Consider the following 23,882-nt stretch of genomic DNA (forward strand, 5'->3'; position numbering starts at 1 on the left):
CAGTGCGATTGCAGTATGTGTTGTGACGTGGGCGTGCTGTCACTGCAGGTATGGGTGGACGAGAACAGACGGCTCATCTACTTTGTAGGCCTGAAGGACACACCTTTGGAAAGGCACCTGTGAGTTCACTTTGCTTTGTCACATTTGTGCCTGCCATCATTATTGTGCACCGAAGAAGATGAACAGAGTGTCATGCTAGGAATGCAATCCATCCAGTGGTCAGGATCTGCCATGTAATAATTGTGGCCACAGTTGTTTACAACTATGGTCACTGCCAGTAACATACATGTTTACTGAAATATTAATGCGCCCTCAAATGTGAAGTGCACCCAGCATTTGGGAGTTACAAATAAAATTGCACCTGAATGTAATCTGACTGTAAAGAAAGCTATGGCACGCCTCTGTGTTGATCATCAAAAAAAGCTCCAGGCCTGCACGGAGCACACAGCACAATCACAGCGTAAGCTAGTGCGGCCTTCTAAGAGAGTGTTTAAACTTTCCTAGGGTGCCTAGTGCAAGTAAAGAGCACAGAATGTAATGCTTTAATGTGCTCACTTGTATCGAAATACCGTCAGGTGTGCTTTCTGATCCTAAATGCACGTTGCAAAGTACCTGCTATGCATAAGACAATCTGTGAACCTGCGTAGCGCTGCGCACTTTGTGGATGCTGTGACTGTGAATTATGGCGGAGCCCTTTGTAATGGGTGGGCAGCTTAAGACCACCCATTTGTTACACAATTCACATGGTGTGACTTCTGGTGTGATTCTATGCTTCTGCCTTGCAATAGCTGCTAATACACTGCCTCTGTGGGGTCTTTTATAGCGAAAGCTGTTATGAGATCACAACAAGGGCCGTTTTTGGCGCCGCAGTTGTTCGCTGCCGCCGCCGCCGGTGTCCATAACCACTATCGCTCGAAATAAGGAGAAAAAAAAAAACGAAATAAGAAAACAATATCCGGGATGGAACGAGGTTCGAACCTGGGCCCTCTGCGTGGGAGCCCAGTGTTCTACCTCAGAGCCATGCCGGTGCTTGAAAATGCTTTGCAATATGACCCTTTACAGGCTTGATGTCGGGAAGGAACCACATCAACATATGTAATGTGGTGTGGTACAACAGTCAAATAACAACCAGGAGTCACACAACTCGAATTCTGTAACCAGGCGTCACACAACGCGAATTGCGCAAACGAGAGCGTTGTTGAATGCTTCCAGCCCACTACAAAGGGATCCGCCATTAATTCTTCGTCATCAGCCACAGCATCAGCAAAGTGAACATAATGCCTTACAGGTGTATAGTGAGTACCACGGTTCTCCGCAGAATGACGAAAAATTGCATACTGGCTGCTTCCCTACTTCACAAAAATTATGATGATTTATAGCGTAGTGGGTTCCTCGCAAATGCACTTCCATTGGTTGCCAAGAAAGCCCATAAGGCTCCCATGATCCATTTCCTCAGAGTCTCAATAAAGTTAATTCCCTCTCTCGCAATCTTTCTTACGTTAACATATGTTATAAAGCATGGTGGGAGAGTTCAATAACGACCGGGCGTCACACAATGCGAATTACGTAACTAGTGGGTCTTTTAAAGCTTCCAACCCATTACAAAGGGCTCAGCCATAATTCTTCATCGTCATCAACCGTCGCATCAACAAAGTGCACATGATGCCTTACAGATGGTACCTAACTTCTCCGCAGAATGACCATTAATGTCGTGGTGGGTGCTTCCCAACTTCACAAAAATTATGATTTGTGGCGTAGTGGGTACGTTGCTAGTGTACTTGTATTAGTAGCCACAAGGGAGTTTATAATGGGCTCTACACTCTAATAAGACAAAATCGAGTATTTGGGGAGTATTTCTGCAACACAACAATAATCGTCATCTGGCTTGCTCGCGTTTCCCTCTTGAAAACCCAGCTCTCGTCACTTTCCTGTCAAGAATGCTATGTCACGCTGATAACGTGCACGCCGTTCGTGACCGGGAAGTGCCGCGACCGTGGTGATAACGCGAGGAAAGCACGCGAGGTGGATGACGATTGTTGTTGTGTGGCAGAAACACTCCCAAAATACTCGATTTTGTCTTAGAGTGTAGAAATGCCGCTCTCCCAGCTTTCGCTGCGACTGTGCTGTGCTATCCACGCAGGCCTGGCTCTTCTTTTTTCCAAAGCAGCTTCAAGTACTGGCATGGCTCTGTATCAGAATACTTGACTACCATGGAGAATCGATTCTGGCTTAAACCCTGTTTTTTTTTCTTATGTGTGATAGCTGTGATGGACACCTGCAGTGGCAGACAACATTGCCACCAAAATCACCTGTTTTAGTGAGCTCATAACAGCATATCCTGGAAAAAAGAAAGCAAGTAAACAAAATATACCGTCATAGACCTGGTAGTTCTTTTTCCTGTGTGATTCATTTTTTTTCTGGCTTTAAGATCACTTCAGGATATGCCTTAACGACGACCAGTTGGGAGCAGGTGTCTCACATTTATTATTCCGAGTGAGGGAAGTGCTCTCTGTTTCAGTGGTGGTCAGGAATGCTGTTTTTGCCCAATGAAAAGCACCCTCTCAACCGCATAATAGACATGAACGTCTCTGTTGCCCAGCAGAAGCTTTTCACTAGCAATTTTAGGATAGAAAGCGCTCTCATTGCTCTCACTGCAAAGTGCCAAAAATACCTCCCACTGCATAGGCTGATGAGTTCGGTGTTACAGTATGTGATCTTCAACACGACTGTATTAGCAATGGTAGGCAATCGAAATACCGACCATGTATGCAATGCATTTTATGAAATGGGTCATTTTTTTACGTACTGTTTCCAATCACGATTCTGCTTTTAAGCAGCTGGTCTTGCTGAAAACTCCAGGTTGCCGGCGTTAAGGTGGCTGTTGCGATGAGAGGCCCGATTGCACTGGTGGGATCACTTGCACACAACTTCTTTCCATGTGATTATATGCGTACAACAAAATATTTCGCAATGCGTCGCTGTCTTCGTTTCTTTCTGTTTGATGAATACAGATCACCTCACGAACACTCGCGCTCGTGCTCGCTTACAAGCTTTGATGTGCATTTCTGGAACCGAGCAAGGCTACCATTGTTTACAGGGAAGGAAAACGAGAAAGCGACACGAGAAAACCAGAAAACTAGAAATGGCTAAAAAAGGAAATCCTTCACAGGATAAACTTTCTTATTTACAATGGAAAAAAAATCTTGGAACATAATGCTTATTTGTTTTCTTTTTATGTTTTATTTTATGCTACCTAGTCTACAAAAGTTTGCGTTCCCTGGTCTACATGCAGCAGCGTAGTAAAAGAGTGTGTGCCTCGGCTCCGTAGCATTGGCTGTGCTGCCACAGAAAGTTGTCGCCAGGTATGCACTCTTGTAAGGTTCCTCAAAGCCAGTATGTCTGAATACCCTTGATCTGGGGAATTGGAGCTTTTGCAGCAAGCATTTTTTTTTTGGTGGTTCCACCAGAAGAGAGTGTTTAATTAACGCGCAATGTGTTGTAACTCTGCAGCTATGTGGTGGGCCTTGATGGACAGCTACCTGTGTCAAGACTGACTGAGCCAGGTTACTCTCACACTGTCTTTATGGATCAGGTAGGATATTGTGCTGCTTGAAACTGCGGGGCTCTGGCAGGAGATATGAAAGATAATTTTCAGGCATATGGGATGTTGCCTATCCGGTTTTTAGAAATTGTGTTAGAAAAAGCCAACAATAAATCATGTACGTTTGCATTGCATTGACAGACAGGATTTATTATCCTAGTTTACAGTAAATAAAGGTGTGTCATGTTGAATGTTTCTCACTTTTGGAAAAATATATGGATTGCCTATGCTCAAAATGATTATTCTTTATTTTTTGGGAAGATCATCATGTAAGGGTACTTGTACTTGTTGTTTGACCTACTTTTGAATAAACATGGTGCTGTCTACAATGTGGCATTTGTACACCTTGTACTCATCTACTTGTCATCTGTACATAATCACAGTAATTTCTCGTGTGTTTCTCTTGAATGTGTTGTGTTTGCTTGGAGCAGTTGTGTCTACACAATCCTGAAGTGGTTGTTTGCTTGAAATTTAAAAACTTTTAATCTCTAAAATTTACTTGGTACTAGTTCCTTGTGGTACATCTCAAAACTTCAATCTCAAAAGTTACAAAAAATTGTGGTCTTAAATGCATATCATCCAAGCATTGTCTTTCATACTGGGCCAATGCATAAACTACATTTTAGGGACTGCCCTTTATTCTCCATATGTCTACTTACTATTCAGTTACCTGGTGGGAAAGGTAAAAAAATATTTATGGGGCTGTCATAGGTGGACATTGGCGGGAGGGAGAGTGGGCTATTCAGTCTCATAACTTTTATTTATTTATTTGTTTTGCAGTTAGCACATGGAAGCTTGCGTATCTCAGTTAGAATTACCACAAATAGCTCTGAAAACGAGCTAAGTAAAGTACACAAATGTTACTGTGAGCAGGCAACGTACATGTTGGTTGCTGTTCACTTAATGACATGCACACGCGATGTGGTGCCATTGTATGCGCCAGAAGGTTGAGATGTACAAGAGGATTTTTTTTTAGGATCAGAGTGACTTGAGGCTACATCTGGTGACCAGCGTTCCATTGGTTTCAAGGATTTAATTTGTTCTAAAGCAACGTGTGCGCTAGCTAACTTGTTAAAGGATTTGGTGTTAAAGCATAAGGACTTGCTCTAGTATATGCAGATAGAAAGAATTTGAACTGTACCTCTGGTGGGCCGTTAAATTTGGGTAGTAGCATTGAAGGTGTTGGTTTCAGCGTTTTTCATTTTGTGCATTACTAGTTACAAGCGAGAAAACATTTGTGTAATATAGGAAAACCAAAGCCTGTTATAAACATTTACTTCCACAAAATGCTTTGTTTGACAAAGTTATGAACATAATTAATGGGTCATCCTTTGTTCAGAAGAAGCTAGGACTTAGAAATTCTAGCATTTCCATGGTGTTACAGGGACATTTAAGAAACTAGTATATGATACCAAATTTATTTCTAGATAGTGTTGTAGCAAACATTATGCATATTTTAACTTTAACTTGTGGTTTTTCAGTATGATATATTCACAGTACTTTCATTACAGAACTTTCATTAACCTTGTCATGCAGACCTTGGCATGTTTGTTACACCACAAAAGCTGTACATTCAACCAAGAAGAGTGCATTGTAATTGAAGGGACATTGTACGCAGGGGTGCAGCATGTTTGTTACAGTCAAGAGCAGCCTGCGTGAACCACCCTCGAGTGCTGTGTACAGGCTGAGCCAGTCGGAGGAACCATCATGCCCACCATCTCCATGCCTGGTGGCTGTCTTACTGGAGCCATCAAGTGAGCAGTTTCCGAGATGATGTAATTGAGAAATTGTGGGCATGACATCACAGGTGTGACGAGACACAACAGTAGTGATTTGCCATTCTGTTACTGAACTGCTGTATGTTTCTGTGATGAAGTGTGAGCAATGAAAAAAAAAATGATTGCCGTAATGACAACACATAGGAAGGCAGCAGTAGCCTATAGCTAGGGCTCTGTGTTTTTGGATAAATCCGAAAATATCAGATAAGCACTTGCCAGTAAAATTTTTGACAAATCGGATTTATCCGATAAACTCCGATTTTAACAGCCTATATGACCCTGTTCTTTATCAGAAGGGCATATTCTAAGCGGTCATTGATACATTGGCCAGTTTGGTCTGTATAAACTTTACCTCACGTCAACGGTGTCTCGTAGTCCACACCCATCGCACATTTAACAGGGGGCTTATGGAGTACAGAGGGAGAGATGCCAACGTATGTAGGGCCCCCGAGAGCGCAAGATGGCAACTTGATATACGGTCCCCTGGTGGCACTGGGGCGCAGCAGACGGTATTGAATATATTGCCCTCGTAAATTACGCTTGCATCTATTACAACAAGCATTAAGGTTTTAATACCCACAAACATGGGTGTTTTGTACTGTAATATCTGTGTTCTTGTGGATATTTTATACGTGCCTGATTTCTGAACTGTCTTCCCGATGGTACGATCGCGGCTATAAATCTCCCAATAAACTGCTTCAACCCAATTTAAAAAATATATATATATATATATATACAGTCGACGTCCGATTTCCCGGACGCCTAAAATTCCGGGCATGCCTGATTTCCCGGACTCATCTGTGGCACCGTCAAGTTCCCCGTAGAGTCAATGTATTAAAAAGTCCGAAATTCCGGACGCTTATAGCCTTCGCCATCCGATTTCCCGGACTTTTTACTGTTAACCGCCGACCCAAAGTCACCACCGACGCCGCCATTTTGGTTGTTTTCATTTTCATATCCTTGAACCCACCATACCAACGCCTCCTAGAAAAACTATGCCTGGAACGTCGCTCTTTTTTCCATAGGGAGCTCCCTGCCGCGCGTTGTGACCAGGCGCCGTGCGAGAGCGCTCGCCTCCGTACCGCCTGGTCACGTGATGCCACCGGCAGCAGCCGGCCGGCGCGCTGTCCGCCGGCGGAGAGCGCGAGCTCCCGTCGGCGTATGTTTCAGAGCAGACGACGCTGCGTTGCAACGCGTTAAAACATACCTGCAGCTCTGCAGAAAATTTTCTATTGAAACAAATCAACCAGCAACAAAAAGCCCCGTCAGGTGACTCGCATGATGCAGGTATCCATGCACACAAGCATAGTAGTGTTTTTTTTTTCCTGGGGTATTTTGTGCGTGTGTGCGTGCGATCGTGCAAGAACCTTTCCACCCTTCTACGAGCAGTCGCGAGACGTTCATCTCTCGGCAAACCGAAGGCACTTTGACTGGGCCTATCTTTCGTTTACCTCGTTTGGTACACGCCAAAATTGGCGTGGCACATGACATACCAGCGGCCGTGCCTCTTCAAGCCTGAACGGGAAATAATGCGGCATATATGCAGCTTCCCGCACAACGGTGTAAGCCATGGAATTTTTGACAAACACGCAGGATTAGCCTATTGCAAGGAAGATGAGCTCACTGCATGTCTACTGACAATACAAATAAAGTGGGGAAAATATGAGCGTTACGTTTCTGGTAGAAAAGGACTTAACTGTTTGTGTGTAAGCGCACATATGTGTTTTGTGTTCCTCCGCCTTACTAACGCGCCAGAAAATATAATTATTAGATTACTGGCGCAACTCAGCTCGAGGCGAAGAAGAAAGAAAGGCGCAGATGTAAACACATATACACTGCTAATTTTAATTGGGGTTATAAAGTGAACGAACGAAACACAAGAACAACAAAATAATAGGTACACGTGACGATGACCACGAGACTCGAAGTCCACAGTCCAATAGAATTGTGCTTGAGACACGGCCCATCCCGAGATATGATACCACGCACTTTCGTGCAGAAGGAGTCGGCACGACGCCTCGAGTATTGCTGGGACTACTACACCTACAATTTCAAGATTTTTCTTGACAGGGGTTTCTTCTCAAGAAACTTCACAGTAGCGTTCGTGTCTGTTTTCCCTTGCGCATAGCTTGAAAAAAGTGGCTTGATGAGCTTTCGTGCGATGAGCTCCAGCAGAACCTTGCGGTGGTCCAAATCGGTGTTGCCGCAGCTCAACACGGGCAGGCTCATGAGCTCTTGTACTGACCTCTGGACGCACGCTTCAAGAGGCTTCTTGACTGACCGTCGTTGCGAGAGTACGCAGTCCGCAAGTCTCCGCAGGCCTACAAGAACTTTGACTAGTTCTTGCGTCGGGTAGTAAAGGCCGCCGCGATCTTGGTGCGTTATGAGGCCATGATTTGGCGCACTGCTGTTTGGTGCTTGAAGCATTGCGATGCACTCAGCACATGCAATGCGCTCGCTTACAGCGCGAACAATGAAACCTCCGATCATTGCCAGGCTGGCGATGTCGGGGTTCGAGAGAATCGGCTTGTTTGACAGCAAATGTTCCCTTAGATGCATTGCTGCTGTGTTCAAAATTAGGTCAGCCGCGGTGGGTGTGCTCGTACAGCGGACCTGCTGAATTGGGAGAAGCTGCGTTGACGTGAATGTCGCCGAACTCTGTACATTGCTGCCACTGGAAGCGGCTATAATTCCAGTTTTGAGCATTTTTTCGAGACTGCAAATTGTGCTTCTGATGTCCAAGGCATCGTCACATCCCGCACTCCGCCGCAAGAATCCGAACATGGCTTCTATGGGGTCACTCGACATCTTTCGGGTCAGAACAAATTTAAATTTCTTATCAGTCAGCAGGTGTCGTGTGCAGGCAACATTTGATTGTGTTGTGAAGAGCAGGGCGTGACACGTTTCCTTGCTGAAGAAGTTTTCAGCTTTGCTTGCATCCCTCAGATCTTCTACATAAGCGATGAAAGCGTGCTCCAGCCAATCGAGCCTTTCGTCGTCTACATCAGTGAATGGGCGGCAATCAGTATTGTTGCAATGAACGTACTGTTGACAGTTGCTAATGTCCATTAAAGTAAACCATCTTTGCATAATTTCAAGGAATTGGATCGTAGGACCTGCCGATGCGAATTCTATGTCTGAAGTGTGTCCTGCCTGCTCTTTGAAATATTTTAAGGCTCCAATTACCGCGGCTGACAACAACTGCACGGCTGCTTTAACGCTCATCTTTTCAATTTTTGAAGGGTAGAGGTGCTTTCTTGTGAGGAACCTAATTGGCTTTACTGTTGAGTTCTTCTGCATTTTGTAGACCTTCTTTAGGTACACTGACGATATTTCTTTTTCTCCACCGATGTCTTTGGCCAGAAACTGCGATCTAACATTTTTGATTATATGGCTCTGATCGAAAGCAAAGAAGATGTTCTTCGTGACATCCGCGGGGTGCGGCGCGCGTACATGGAGCGCCCCGTCACACAGAACTTCCATGGCTCTCACGTTAATCTTGTGATTGTCCGTCACCACACGGACGACATCAAAGCCGATCTCCGACGTCTTCTGTATCACATGTCGTGTGACTTCTGCTAACTGCTCCCCTGTGCACCCCTTTGTGAAAAAATACCCTACAGGTATTTTGTATCGACCGTGGAGACCACATAGCAAGAAGCACAGGACAGAGTTTGCCAGGCAATCACTCTGAGAGCTGTCGATAAGGTGTTGCAGCTCAGCGCCCATGTCGACGTCGCCAACGAATGCGTCCCGTTGCTTATGGTACTGTAACTTCTGGCGTATTCTCATTTCATCAATTATCAGCGAACAAACTTTTGACTGTGGCGTTTCAAGAGCTAATATTTCGGTTTCAAGGCGGCAACGAACTAGATTAGTAAAGCCAATTTCTCCTGAAACCGCGCCTATATACTTTTGGAGGGTCTTGTTGCAGGGCAATCTCATCTCAACAGATCTTCCGAGCGCACATACTCGTACGCCTTCGTCGACAAATTTCTGAGTATAATGCTGTGCCTCAGCGTGGTTTCTGACCACTGCGGCTTTTTCCTTTTGTAATTTTTGACCTGGTCAACAATAAGGAGTGCCTTTGAATTGCCCTTCTCCGCGTCTGACGTCACTTCTATAAATGCACTGACGTGCGCGGCTTCTTTAAGCTTCAGCAGTTCTTGTTTGTAGGCATCCACTGTTCGGCTCAGTCTCTCATTTTTCGCTCTCAGTGCTCGCTCTTTCTCGCGCCATCGCTTGCGCTGGACGAAGTACGTCGAGGGGTAGAGCCTAAATGGTGTTTGTGTCTTGAGCGAACGTTTAGCATACACCATTCCGGTTGGTGTCGCATTGAACGTACCGGCACTCTCGGCTGCCAGATCCGCCTCTACTTGCTTAGTTTGGACGAGATTCTTTGCCAGCTCGCTTCCTCCATTGCTGTCGTCACTGTCTAGAGACTTAGCTGGCCCTTCATTTGAGCGTTCTGGTTGTTCGTGCGACAACGAAGCGCTTGAAGGAGTACGCTTACGCTTTTGTGTTGTGCCTTGGGTCGTGCTTTCAGGTTGTGGAGTCAGCAGTTGACCGATTTCCACTGGCGGACATGCCGATACATTTGCCGGTGTCGTGTTCTCCGGTTGAGTAAGGCACGGAAACAGTTCGCCGTGTACTGTTGGCACTGTCGTGCTTGTGGACACACTGGCCGCTGTCGTACTTTCGACGTTTCGTGCAAGGCTCGGCACCGGTTCGCTGAACACACTAGGTACTGCACCGGGCTTGAGTAAGCGCCTGGTGAAGTCCTTCTTGAAGTCACTGGCATGAAAGTGCAGGCTGCATACAACAGAGTGCTCCTTGATTGTAGTGCTGGAAAAGGCGTCTCCTAATATTGCGTGCAGCCACTTATCACGCAAGGAGGTCTCGGCTGGTATTTCGTGAAAGGACACCCCCGGTTGCTTCCGTCGGCAACTCGAAGAGCAGCCGGGTACACAACAGCACCGCATTGCTGCTCAAATGAAGTAGCGCTGGCTCCGCAATAACAGACGGCGAAAAACATCACGCAAAGCAACGCAAAGCTGCTGCGATAAGCAGACGAAATTACCGCCATTCGTGTGAAGCTTTGTTTCCAGTAAAAAAATGACTTTCAAGAAAGTGGACTTTATTTAATTTACCAGTTTGCTATCTCACGACAGCGATAAAGAAACCGCTTGAGTGTTGTCGTCTGCATTAGCAGCGGTAACAGCGCGCGGTCGGCAAGGTGTCGTCTGCTCGCAACAAGCCAGCCGCTCGGCGCCCGGCGGCCACGCGTCGGCATGTTTACAAGGAGCGACCGCCAGAGGCGCTCGCCTCCGTACCGGAGGGGGAGGGTAAAATCAGAGGGTAGGGCAGCGCGTTCGCGGCTCACGCTCCAGGCATAGTTTTTCTAGGAGGCGTTGACCATACTCGCATCAGCAGCAACGCCGCACCGCGCCGCGGCTGCCGTAACCTCGAAACCGCACGTGTCAATCCGTGGCCAGCCGTAGCTTAGCCAAGTCAAACCTTACTGTGTTCGTTCACGTGTTGTTTTGTCAGCTGTGCCAGCTCTGCGGTCGTGTCTGCGGTTGATCGTTTGCTGCTGCGCGCTACCTTCAGTGATCACGTTTCCCGACCTTCAACATCCACCGAGTTCCTAGCTGTTTCGTGCTGCGCTTTTCGTCGAGCGGATTCGCCGTTTACAGCAATGGCACCGACTGCTCCTTCATCTTCGTCCGCGCCTTCGAAGCGCACAAAGCCACCTCGTAGGCTCACGATGACGAACTGCCATCCGCGGACGTTGCCTTCGACGATCTGCGCGCTGGCGGCGTGTTGATTCCAGCCGAGATAACCCTTGAGGGCTTTGCCGACGCTGACAAAGACCTCGAGCTATGTGCGGAGTTGACCGATGACGAAATCATTCATCAAGTTACGGAGGATTCCGATGACTCCGACACCGAGAACGAAGAGCCAGCATCTACACAGCCAACGAACACGGAGTTGACGCGAGCACTGATGACACTGTCATTGGTGTACAGCGGCAACGTGACGTTGACTGAAATTGAGGCAGACATAATCGCGGGCAAGCGGACCGTGCAAAAGAAAATAAGCGACTTCTTTGCGCCCAAGTGCTGACCTATGAGGTAGTGCCGGCCACGTCGTATTTTTTTTTTTTTATAAACGGCTCTTTTCAGAGCCACCTAAACAATGCATTGGCTGAATTGCTATGGGAATCTTGTACTCCGGCTGTGACCCTCTCCGTCAGCGAAAAATACCGACAAAAAATGTGCGTTTTCACGTGCATTCGTTTTCCGGACTGCCCGATTTTCCGGACGTTTTCGCGGTCCCTTGAGGGTCCGGGAAATCGGACGTCGACTGTATATATAAATAAAACAAGAACCGGTGATTAAAACAACATGAACATATTTATATGACACACCAAAGAAAATAAAACGTCCACGCAGCTCGTAAGTTTCGCTTGCCACTTCTATTTCCTGTTTCCTGTCGTCCGCCAGGCTCTCCTTTCACCAGAAACACACAAACATGCACACCCAACCGCTGACACTGGTGGCAAGTCCCCCATTTTATGGCCGAGTTCACAGAGGACACAGTAACAGTAGAGAGGCCAGAAAGCTTCTATAGTAGCAGTGTTTCATTCAGGCTGTAGGCCCTCTTCGAACGTTCCACGGGCGTGGGGGCCGTATGCTGGACAATTTTGTTGACTCATCACAGGTGTCGCCCGAAGCAATCTTTTTTTCTGCACTCTCTCCCCCCTGCCCCTCTGCGAATATCCCGATTTCAGAAGTCACTAGGTTGCTAGGTATGATATTTGTATCTGTGTTTGGGTGTTCAAGCCTTCCAGACAATTAAAATATGCTTCGTGTGTTCAGATGTTTTCGTGTTCAGATATAACTTCATCTAAAATATTGAAGTATTGAGAATAATGCAACATTAAACTCCGAATTTCGAAGAATTGCGGATTTGTAAAGAGTAAACTCCGATAAAAAATAAACTCCGAAAACATGAAGCCCTGCTTATAGCTGATTTTAAGGGAAGATGCAGGTCGTACTAATGAATGATCAATTGTAATGATCAACTGCAGCACCAGAGCTCGGGTGCTCACACTGTGGGTTCAGAAGGAAGAGGAAGCCAAGTGTGGTGGTTTGGGCGTGTTGGTATGACAAGACAAGGTTCAGAATAGAACACAGAGAAAGCAGCAGGCTTCTCCTCTGTCCCCTCTATCTTTATTGCACTGTCTTCTGGTCAAATGTAATCTTGATGCTTTTCATGAACTGCTTGTGTTCCATTATAAAGGAGAAAAGCGATGGTGCTGACATTCAGTATTGCAAGGCTTGATCAAGATCTTTGTGTTGATCTTCGAGATGCCTGGCACATGCTTAGCTCCCTCTTAGCGGACAATTCTAATGGCATCACATAACGTTATGATCTTTATTTATTTATTTAATTTTTACCATGCGATAACGGGGCCTTTTTTAAGCAGCCAGTTTGGTCTACATCGGTGGCAAGTTGTTTTTTCATTTTCTTTTATTTCTCTTTATATTACAATTACCAAGCTTAATTTAAAAATTCAAATGATGTCCCTGTGACTTCCTTGAATTCATTATCTGTTGGCTTCATATAGTACTCAAACCAACTTGCGTAACTATCAGTCACCTTCAGGGACACATTTAATTTTATTATACTGTCAGCCCCATTTTGGCTATTCCAGGGGTGGAAGAAAAAGAAAGCAAATACTGCAGTATAACCTCGTTTCAAGATACACTTGGTTATAAGTGACATTTGAAAAAGGTTTTGGTTGGTTTTCCTTTGTTCACTATGTTAGCATCGCATACGAGAGACATGGTTACAAGAGCCGCTCGGTTACTAAAGACAGTTTTTTGGGGTCCCTAGAAAAGGTTCTTGAATATTTAGGAGAGACACAACACAGGCACACTCATGCAATGCGGCTGACATCATAGCACAAACCATTGTGCACTGCAGTTTTCATTCCCTTGGCTCAGTTCTGTTCTTATCCGCAGCCTGCATATATGGTAAGTCGATAAGATGTGGATCTTATTGACTTACCACAGAAAAGATCTGCATCTTATTTGTGGTAAATCATATTCTGTTCTTATCCATATCTATATTATCTATATATATAGCTGTATATCTATATATTATATGTATGTTACACAATAAAACTGATTGATTGATTGATTGATTGATTGATTGATTGATTGATTGATTGATTGATTGATTGATTGATTGATTGATTGATTGATTGATTGATTGATAAGGAAAAGATAACCATCTTATGACCTGATGTCAGTTTGTAGTTTTTAACATTCACTTCCAAGTGTGATGTTACTAATATACAAGTTCGAGAATATGGGATGCACGTATAAAAACACAGTGTAATCAGGCACAATTTGGCATGTGTTAAAACAAAATGCAAGTTCCAAAAGCTGCGCACAGTGTGCTACTTCGGTCCCTTTAATTCCCGTGAATCCCATTAAATTGCTGATAAGCTGTAATCCCCTAGCTAGATTATTTTATCTTGGCAAAGATTGGAATTCATTAAACTCCTTAAGTTGGTGGACTCATCGACATCGACAATCCACACCTTGGACTGTTGGTGTTAATGTACCATTGCTATCTTTGTATCTTTGCTGGGACATGTTTCAAATGCTTGCCTTTCAATATGACAGAACCTGTTGTGATGCCTCTGCTGGATGGTGCCAGTGTCCGGGGATACCAAGAGCCAGAGCTTTTCAGTCATACAATCTCATCAGGCCACATGATGTTTGGACTGGTGTTCAAGCCAGCACGCTTAGAGCCACAGCATCGCTATCCCACAGTGCTCACCATCTATGGAGGCCCGGAAGTTCAGCTGGTTACAAACTCCTTCAAGGGCATGCGGTAAGTGGGTCTACGAGATATCTCATATTCATTTATTATTCAGGGAGGCCTGCCAACAGCTAAGCCTATGCTAAATGCATGTGCACAAAAGGATATTACTACATGAAAGGGCGTGTATATTCAGAAACATACACGCCGACATTTTTTTCTCTGACATTTTTGTTGATTGAATTCTACCCTCGCGTTATAATCAAATGCTAGCCAAAAAATGATCATGTTATACAGAATTTGAATTGATAATTCCAGTTTCAGTCATCTTCAACTATTAATGGTAAAAGACATCTCTGTAACTTGTTCTCTGCGTGTTCTTGTATGGGGTACAACACATTAAAAGGAACATGTGGCTTGCAGCATGTTGGACGGCACTCTGGTATCGGCTGCTGTTCACATGTGCTAATGTTGTGATTCTTGTATTGCGCCAACAATGTTAGTGGCATCAGAATTGGCTATCCTGACATTAGCACTCATCAAGTGACTATACCTTGAATTGTTTAATTTATGGAGTTTCAGCAAACTCAGTGCATGTTAAAGCTGTATTTCCTGCCGGGTGTCGTTCTTGCACCAGCTGGTGTCGTACTGTGTCAACCTTCAGAGGACGTTAGCATTCTGTCCTTGTGTTGCAGGCACCTGCGGCAGCATCTTCTGGCCTCCGAGAACTACGTGGTCGTGGTACTGGATTGCCGGGGATCACGGCACCGTGGCATTGACTTTGAGTCACATATCAAAGGCCGCATGGTTGGTTATTTAAGTTCAAGCTGCCATTTTTATTCTGGGCAGTAGTTGGCCTGTTTTGAAACCACGAAGTATCTGTTGAGATGGCTGTGATATTCTGCTGCTGAGTGTCAAGTTGTGGGCTGGAATGCATATAAGCTCCCCTGGTGAGATTTTGCTGCACTACCAGGTAGATAAAATTAACCTTTAAGCCCCCTTTAATTTGTGGTCCCTGAAACGATTTTTCAAAGTTGTATAAGTGGTTAGGTTACAACTAGAGTAAAATTTTTGCATCATAATTTAAGTGAGGCACCTTATATCAAGGGAGCCACAGGTGAGAACATAGTTGTTTGTTATCACTGCCTGGGACTTACTCTAGAGTTTGTAATTGCATTGCATTTGGTTTCTAAGAGTTTGCCCACAGTGTTTTACATTGTACAAATGTGGAAAACTTTCTAACAGTGCAACTTGATTGCGAGAAGATTGCGAGAGAGAGTCTGGTCAACAATAAATAAACTAGGAGAGCCTCTGACCAAAGCTAATGTTTTAACAAGGGGACTTGTGCTTGTTGGGGCAGTAACTGTGTTCATTGGCAAGGTTTATTTTTTAACACTATTGAATAGTTTAGTCTAATAATAGCATTTATAACTTGCATTTCTGAAGGTAAAAAAAGAGTTTTGGTTTTGCACAGGGAACAGTTGAAATAGCAGACCACGTGGAGGTGCTACAATGGCTGGCCCAGGAGAAGGAGTACATTGACTTGTCCAGGGTGGCAATCCACGGCTGGTCCTATGGTGAGCACTTTTTGACATTTTGTTGAACCATACCATTGTTAGCATTGCAGTGCTGCCCTAGCTATTTATCTAAGATGACATTCCCAACGCACAAAAAAATACATGGGCTCACAACACCTCTGACGAGAGGTGCGGGACATGCTTGATGTTAAAGGACACTTCCTAAGGGTGTGGGAATAGTACTCGAAAGCGTTTGATCCAGGATATACTTAATTCCGTGCAAAAGCATAGTGCTCTGCTGTGTCTTTATCAAGCCCCAGTTCACAGTCATATGTATTCATTATACAGTTAAACCTCGGTATAATGATGTCCATAAAACGGGCACTCACTTTGTTATATCCAGATTTCTTAATCATACGAGTTGCAAAACTGCCCCATGTGTCAAAATCCATACATGCCATTGGCCAAAATTGTGATCTGCTGATTGTAGTGCCACCTGTACATAAAAAAACAAGCTAATAAATGTCATTTTTGTGTGTTGCATATTTAGCAGTGGTCATTAATGTCATGTTCTTCCGAGACAGCACACACACGAGGCTCAGTCGAAATGCTGACTGATGTATGCGGCCAGCAGCACGTTTATTTCAATGATTATAAAAGCGATAAGAACGCCATCTTGTGGCGCTACATCAAACCGTCCAGGCTGATGCACGGCCACCTGGATCGGGGCGCGCGGCGGTGTTGCTCCGGCCGTCCCATTCGGCGCGCGCCCCTTTGAAAAGTTGTAATTGAGGTAGTTCAGACGCGCGCCGCGACGCGGCGCTCTCCTCCTACCCCCTTGCGAATGATGCCGCGCTGACCGCGCCGTAGGCAGCCGCAGATGTGTTTGGAAAAATGCACACTGGACATCGTGCACGTGGTGACTGGAATCAAGGTACCCTATTATGTAATGTTAATCGGGCTTTACACAGTGAGTGTTCTCTGTAGCATGTTACAATCGAGATAGAGCCAAGCAGCGTGCTTAAGAGACTTCGTGTGGCGCGGCGCGTTCATGTGCCATATGACCACGGCCGCTACATAAGTGCCATGACACATATATTGTGCCGAGTACGTGATTTTCCGTGCTTCTCATTCTTTGTTTTGGCAATCGTTTCTCCCACGGCCGCCTGGACCGGCGCGCGCCATGCTTCTTTCTAAAGGAAATACATTTTGTCGTCGTCGACACTGCATAGCTATCTTCTGCGGTCGAGCGCTGTCTTAAGAGCATCACGTTGCTGGAAAACAATTGCGGTAATGATAATGCTGTAGTCGTTTTCTCCTTGCCCATGATAGGCAACATTTTGATATGGGCACGTCTCTTTGCATTCTGAAGTTCCCACGATACGACAGTGATGTGAATGCGACGTTCTTATTTAAGCGCAGGCCGCATGTAGGCGAATTTGAACGCGAAAGCGATGAGTGACGCTTGTCTCCTGCGAATTAGCTAAGGGTCGGTCGCGCAATGGCCACTTTCTCTCGTTTTGGTATCGAATTGTCGTTTTAACGCGACAGCATGAAAGAGCCCGTTTCCCAAGCAACATTTTATCCTTGGCAAAATGTCGGCCTGACGTCGCTGGCCAACTGCACTCTCGTTGGCTCAACCTTGGCAACCAATGTAGGGCCGGTCTTGGGGATTGACATTGGCCTCATGTGGGCCTGCGTCGGCACCCGATGTAGGCCCGTCCACCGTGGCCGACGATGCCGAGTGCATGCCGCTCACGGGTTGACCAAGGCCCGACGTTACATAAGCGTCGATTTACCGACGGCCGTAGGTCGGTTGCGGACGTTTCTCGCTAGTATTGCTCTGCTTTTTTTTCTTATTTTTTGTGCGTGTTATAACAAAACGCATCAATTGTTTTTCTGGTGTGTTGGTGCGTGTCGTATTTAATGTGAACGGGCAGTTTATAGAGGCGTTTAACTCTATCTGAATTAATTACGGGCAGAGACGGTAATGAATTACGGGCACATGTAAGACGGAAATAAACGCCTGTAACGGTCTGCACTAATTAACGTGTTAATACGTAACACACAATAAAAGAAAGACGTGAATATAAGTTTTCTCTCTTTAGATGTTTCACATTGTCATACCACATTGACTTCAGGCAAGTAATTTGTTTTTTAGTCTGCGTTCCACGAGGTTACGCCTGTTAGCTGTAGCTGCGACTTTTTCACAATAAAAAAAGACGTGAATATACGTTTTCTCTCTTTAGATGTTTCACATTGTCATACCACATTGACTTAGGCAAGTAATTTGTTTTTAGTCTGCGTACCACGAGGTTACGCCTGTTAGCTGTAGCTGCGATTTTTTACAATAAAAAAAGACGTGAATATACGTTTTCTCTCTTTAGATGTTTCACATTGTCATACCACATTGACTTCAGGCAAGTAATTTGTTTTTTAGTCTGCGTTCCACGAGGTTACGCCTGTTTGCTGTAGCTGCGACTTTTTCACAATAAAAAAAGACGTGAATATACGTTTTCTCTCTTTAGATGTTTCACATTGTCATACCACATTGACTTCAGGCAAGTAATTTGTTTTTTAGTCTGCGTTCCACGAGGTTACGCCTGTTAGCTGTAGCTGCGAGTTTTTCACTCGCTTGCCTCATTTACCGTGTTTTTCAGAAACGTGCCGTACTGCCGCGTGCCTTACTGTAAGTCAACACCAAGAAAGATTACGTTGCCCCGACGCCAAAGTGGCATTCCTTCCAGCAGGTAAAGCTCGCGCACTCAAGGCCGCAGCATCCCAAGGGAAATCCGCCAACCTCCTTTAAGGAACCAACCTTCGGATCGTTTCCCCTATTCTGGAAGCACTCAGAAAAAAAGGTTTTTTTAATAAATCTCGTGCTTTCCTTCGCATGCACGTATACTTTTTACTGATATGCTGCAAAGAACACCAAAACAATTTTCTTGAAATGTTACTCGCGGGTGTTTTCGCTTCGGTCACCATCATCACGACAAGGACTGGCGCGCACACACACAAAAAAATAAAGAATATAGCGCTAGCCGCCATTCATCCTTTTATGTGCTTTTTGTGAGGGTGGGGCAAGTGCTATGCTAACTCACGGTTACTCTACAGCGATAGCTTCAAGGCGCCGCAAACCTTCCCGCATAGAGCGCAAAGGAATGGAGGGGTAGTAGGCGCGCGCCGCGGTGCGGCGAAAGGAGCGGTCACGCCCCTTTCTGCAATTACGCCTCCTCCGTCCGAATGGGACGGCCGGAGCAACACCGCCGCGCGCCCCGATCCAGGTGGCCGTGGCTGATGACAGCAACAACATAACAATTAAAACCCTCAAAAACCCTGACGTTTATTATAGTATTTTCAAGGCCTCGAAAACTAGGCTTGTGTGAATATTCGAACAGTTTGAATATTTGAAACGAATTTGAGTTATTGTAAATTTTGAAGTATTCGAAATGAACTAATAACATATATAAACCGCATGTAACCCCCTGTAAAGGTGGTTTCACTGCGGTGGAGGGGCGCTATACCGTGAATACACCTTTCCAGGGGAAATCTGTACTGCTGCGAAGCCCCACTTCAAGGTTAAATAAACAAATTGCCCTCACATCGATTCATCCTTTTTTTTAAGTTTAAAAGCTTGTTATATTACCTTATATGCTCTAAGTATAGTAAATTTTAACCCTTTGCTGTCCGTTGTCGGGCGCTGTCCGACAGCGCAACACGGCCGTAGCGGTCGGCTGTCGGGCACCGCCAGACAAGGGTGTTTGTGGTTTAGATTTCGCTGTTTTCTCACTGCGAGTAGCGCGCATTTTTTGTATATATGAAGTGCCATCTCTTGAGGAATAAGTGAGGTTTACTTTCTTTTTACACTAGGGTGCAGCACTATGTTGAGATCGGAACTTAGGGCGTACCCACTCGTGCGCGGTTCGCTGAGAAGCATGCGTTTGCGTTTTCGGTTTTCACTTTGCGGTTCGCTGAGAAGCGCGTGCGTTTTACGGTGCTGCTTTTAGCGAAAGCGAGGATGACTTTAATGAGGAAGAGAATTACGTGCCTTCACCAGACAGTGATGACAGTGATTCGACAGAAGTGAGTGACGAAGATGACGACGGGGGCGGTGGAGACAACACCTCTGTTGACACACAGGAACAGTAACAACCCTGGCCTGCACCCAGGAGAATGCTTTGAGCGGTATCATACGCTGCCGAAATATCGCTAAAGGAGTTGCCTGCAGAATGCAGGAGCAAAAATAAATATCCTGTGAGTTTTTCTTCCACAGTTTGTGCTTTTCTTCGCGGTGCAAGAGACTGGCAAAATAGTTTCGGACAGGTAGAGCCGGAAAGTGGGTAAAAGTTTTGGACCGCAAAAGGTTTAAGTGTAATGTATTTTACAGGTTATTACTTGCATTCTACCGAAAGTCAATTCCTGCTACTATTCAAAGTTGCTTCCGCTTCCCTTTGAACCAAAAAGAATGACATTTGCACATGCCTTGTTTCAAACTTTCAAGATGTGCACGTTAGTTGAGTTATGACAAATATGCTCATTTTTCTTTATAATATGTGATATATGCTATTTGAATTCGATTTGAAATTATTCGACCAAATCACTATTCGCTTTGAATTTGCTTCAAACCTAAAATTTACTATTCGCATAAGCCTCTTGAAGACCCTTAAATTTCCTTGAATTTCGTCAGTACTTTTATACAGTCAGTTTTTAGTAGTTGCCTTGTGAATAGACCTGTGCGAATATTCGAGCTCTTCAAATATTCGAACGAATTTGCTTTGACATGAATTCAATATTTTCAAAATTCCAAAGTATTCGAGACGAATGAATAGACGTATTGACAGTATGTAACGCATCCGAAAAAGATGGTTTCAATGCAGCGCAGGGCTGCTAGGCAACCACCTATTCAAGGGCACTGCCGCGAAGCCATAGGGTTACCTGCACTCTGATCAACTTTTTAACACGAAAGTGTTTTATGCCGGGGTCCACCAAGACTTCACTGACGTATTTCCGTCACGGAAATGACGTCGAAAAAATATACATGATTAGATGGCAAAGAAAAAAAGTTTCGTCCAACGGGCATCGAACCCACGACCACTCGGTTCGTCAACAACAGATGCCGGGCATGCTATCCACTGCGCCACGGTCACAGACTCTAGAGGCTTTACAAATGCGCCTTTTATATCTACCACTCTCCCAGTCGGCGGGGTGGTGTTGCCCTCTGGGAGCGGTAAGGTAAAGTAATTCGTTATTACTGTGGCCTCCGCGATTAGCACCTGCAACGCATTACACGTCCCTCCGATTCGGCGCATTTTCAATAGACGTTCAATTTTGTCAATGCCTTAACATACCGCGAGGTGGCGACCTTAGCCTAGCGTCGTAACAGTGTCGGCCTCGCTCATAGCTCTGCGACATGCACCTGTGTCACGTGGCTGTAACACCGCGTTCCCCGCTCACACGCTCGCCCCTAGAAAAATCGCGGCCGGGCTATCGGGGCGGCACGACGCGCTTTGCGTTTCCCTCTAGTCCGGCCATGGTGTTAAATCACATTTTAACATGCCCGGGATGGCGACCAAGTTCTGTGTCCAATATGCGACGCTCTTCTGGCTATCTCACCTAGTTCTCTGATTACGCTTTCACCAATAACTACTACAGCTACCACAAGGGTTTGTTTAATCATTTGGCAGGGACGTCAGTCGTCGGGATGGAGATGTACCACCAATCATCAAAGTGGGCACATCCACGTTAAACGTGCTATAGCTGCCAGACATCAATGTACATTGTGCAAACTCTCTTATATCCCTGTACAGTAAACATTCAGTTACTTCTGTGAGGGCACGCTTTACTTTCGTGTTATTCCGATTCCTATGACGGAGGGATCAACCATGTTTTTTTTTTTTATTAAAGGGGTCATGAAGCACCCCTTGGGCTTGTTGAAAAAACACATCCTGCGGAAAGCTGACACGGCTATGAACTGCTCAGCCAAATATTGCAGTCGTGCGCGCCGTGTAAAGGCTACAAGCGGAACGCGAAGTTGCTGTTTTCTCAGGCGCCCTGTTTTCAAACGGAGGCCGGTTCTCACTCTCGTCGGTGGGCGGGGCGTCTGCCTGTTGACGTCGCGATCTGCATCTCCACGTCGCAAAAGACATAGCATCCTCATTGGCCGATAGCCAACATAAATCGAGAGCGGCGTTCGGATCAGATGCTCTTCTTGCCACGGGGTGCCACCACTTGCCGGCGCCACACTCCTCAGTACATGGTAGCCGCACTCACGCACGCGAATCACAGCGGGAGAGCGATCATGTTTCATGATGCGCGCTGACGTAACTTCTTTTCCCCGTGCCATCCCTCCCTGTGTAGCTTCCAGTGCGCTCGTCGGCACGAGAAAAGAGAGAAAGTGCTGAGAGCGTGCGCCAAACCCCCGTAACTCCGCTGATTCTTGACGGATTCGAGAAATTTTTGCGGCAATCGATTCAGGAGGCAGTAAACTCCGATACTGATGTCATTAGATTATTACTTGGAAAAGTGGTTCATGACCCCTTTAAGGCTCCTTTTATGGACTTATATGGGCCAAGTATGGCAGATTTTGCAGCTTATATCTTGCCCCCCTCTATTATTCCAATCCTACTACCTTCAAAGTTATTGTATACCACCAATTACTATTCACTTTGAACCAAAAAAGTGATTTGCACAAGGCTTCTCTTGAATAGAGAATTTTACTTTGTGTTAGGAGGGGGCATGTCTGACCCCATCATAATAGTGCACGTGCATGTTTGTATGTGTGCGTACATATAGTATACTCATACAAGTTGAAAAAGTAAAGCTACCCTAATGCAGTACTTGGGAGCCTAAGAGTGGCACTCGCACTGACGTTGGTTAATCTGTGATTAACGGTGAGCCATTTTCCCCCTGAAAGCTTTCTGCACCTAATGAGGTTTTGCACTGCCTCCAGGATCGGAAGCATTGCAAGCTTTCTGCGCCTCGGCTGATATTGCACTGTCTCGGGCATCGGCACACCCTTGACTATGCGACGATTTTGTGTGATGACGTCGTCACGTGATGTCATAGTGAGTTATGTCACAAATTTTGGCGACCTGTGACGCCATGATGGCATCATCAAGTCTTATTACGTGACTTTTCACATCGTTCGTCTTGATGATGACAGTAATTTTTCTCGTTTGATTAGGCACGTAAGGTTTTTGCCTTAAAATATAACTTCACTTAAACCACAACCATGGGTGTCCAAAGGGGGGTGCGACTTCCCTTGGAACTTCAGATAATATTTTTCTATGCAGTAGCACTAAGCTACACAGCTTGATTAGCACACTCAGGACCTGGCCTTCAGGATTGCCATTCAATTTCACACGTTACAAACTATTGACTAATCTTGTCTGTCATGCCACGGCAGTGAAAGAAAGGCTGCCAGTGCTGGATGCCTCCCCCATCCTTGCAGATGCACCCCCCAGCAAAAAATTCTGCGGATGCCCTTGACCACAACCATCAATATTATGCCAGTCAATTTCATACCAGTACAACCATCATTCCGTACGAAGGATAAAGAAGACAAATGTCTGAGCAGACAAAGGTGTCAAAGAAAAGCAACACTGAAAAAGAGATACATGATTACCTATCTGAAGAAGTTGGAAGCAATGATTGCTGTTTCAACAGTTGGTGCCAGTAATTATGCTGAATCAGGCAAAAGCCACATGCGATACGACCTTCTTTGTCAAGTGAAACAGCTTCAGAAAAACTACAAAAGAAAACAGCCTAGAGCTTGCAAAATGGATAACAACTTGAAGTGGAAGGTTCACAAACTTAATGTCAAGTCCACTGTTTGAAAATGGGACTCTTTTTTTTGTGTTTGCAATGTGGCTAGATAGTGAGGTTAATCAGTTTAAGCAAACCAGCAGAAGGAGTTGAACTCGTTTCTTGAGAGCCAATGCCCATTGTTGCGGTTTGATGGCACGGTTTTCATGCCAGGCGTATACAGTATATGGCATGCGGAAAGAGCAAAGAAAAAGACGCAGGTCCAGGGTGTTTTGGTGACTGATCTTAGTGAATTTTCACGTTTATCTGCATGGCTTAACAGCACAACCTCATGTGTTTGCGCTGAGTGCAGGGATGAGACAGCTGCGCATATTGCGCATTTTT

The 23,882-nt window shown here is 45.4% G+C and overlaps 1 protein-coding gene across 2 annotated transcripts in view; it reads left to right on the forward strand.

Annotated features, from left to right (window-relative positions):
• The window catches only part of LOC119393181 (dipeptidyl peptidase 9), an 86,692-nt gene that overhangs the window by 54,808 nt on the left and 8,002 nt on the right, over positions 1–23,882 (forward strand). For both annotated transcript variants that reach the window (XM_037660019.2, XM_049416135.1), the window contains exons 11-16: positions 49–119; positions 3,511–3,592; positions 5,220–5,355; positions 14,079–14,289; positions 14,913–15,024; positions 15,692–15,794. In XM_037660019.2, the coding sequence (XP_037515947.1) occupies positions 49–119; positions 3,511–3,592; positions 5,220–5,355; positions 14,079–14,289; positions 14,913–15,024; positions 15,692–15,794 (715 nt within the window). The remainder of the gene's footprint in view (positions 1–48; positions 120–3,510; positions 3,593–5,219; positions 5,356–14,078; positions 14,290–14,912; positions 15,025–15,691; positions 15,795–23,882) is intronic.

Source organism: Rhipicephalus sanguineus, chromosome 5 (assembly GCF_013339695.2).
Source record: "Rhipicephalus sanguineus isolate Rsan-2018 chromosome 5, BIME_Rsan_1.4, whole genome shotgun sequence".
Taxonomy (NCBI): Eukaryota; Metazoa; Arthropoda; class Arachnida; order Ixodida; family Ixodidae; genus Rhipicephalus; species Rhipicephalus sanguineus.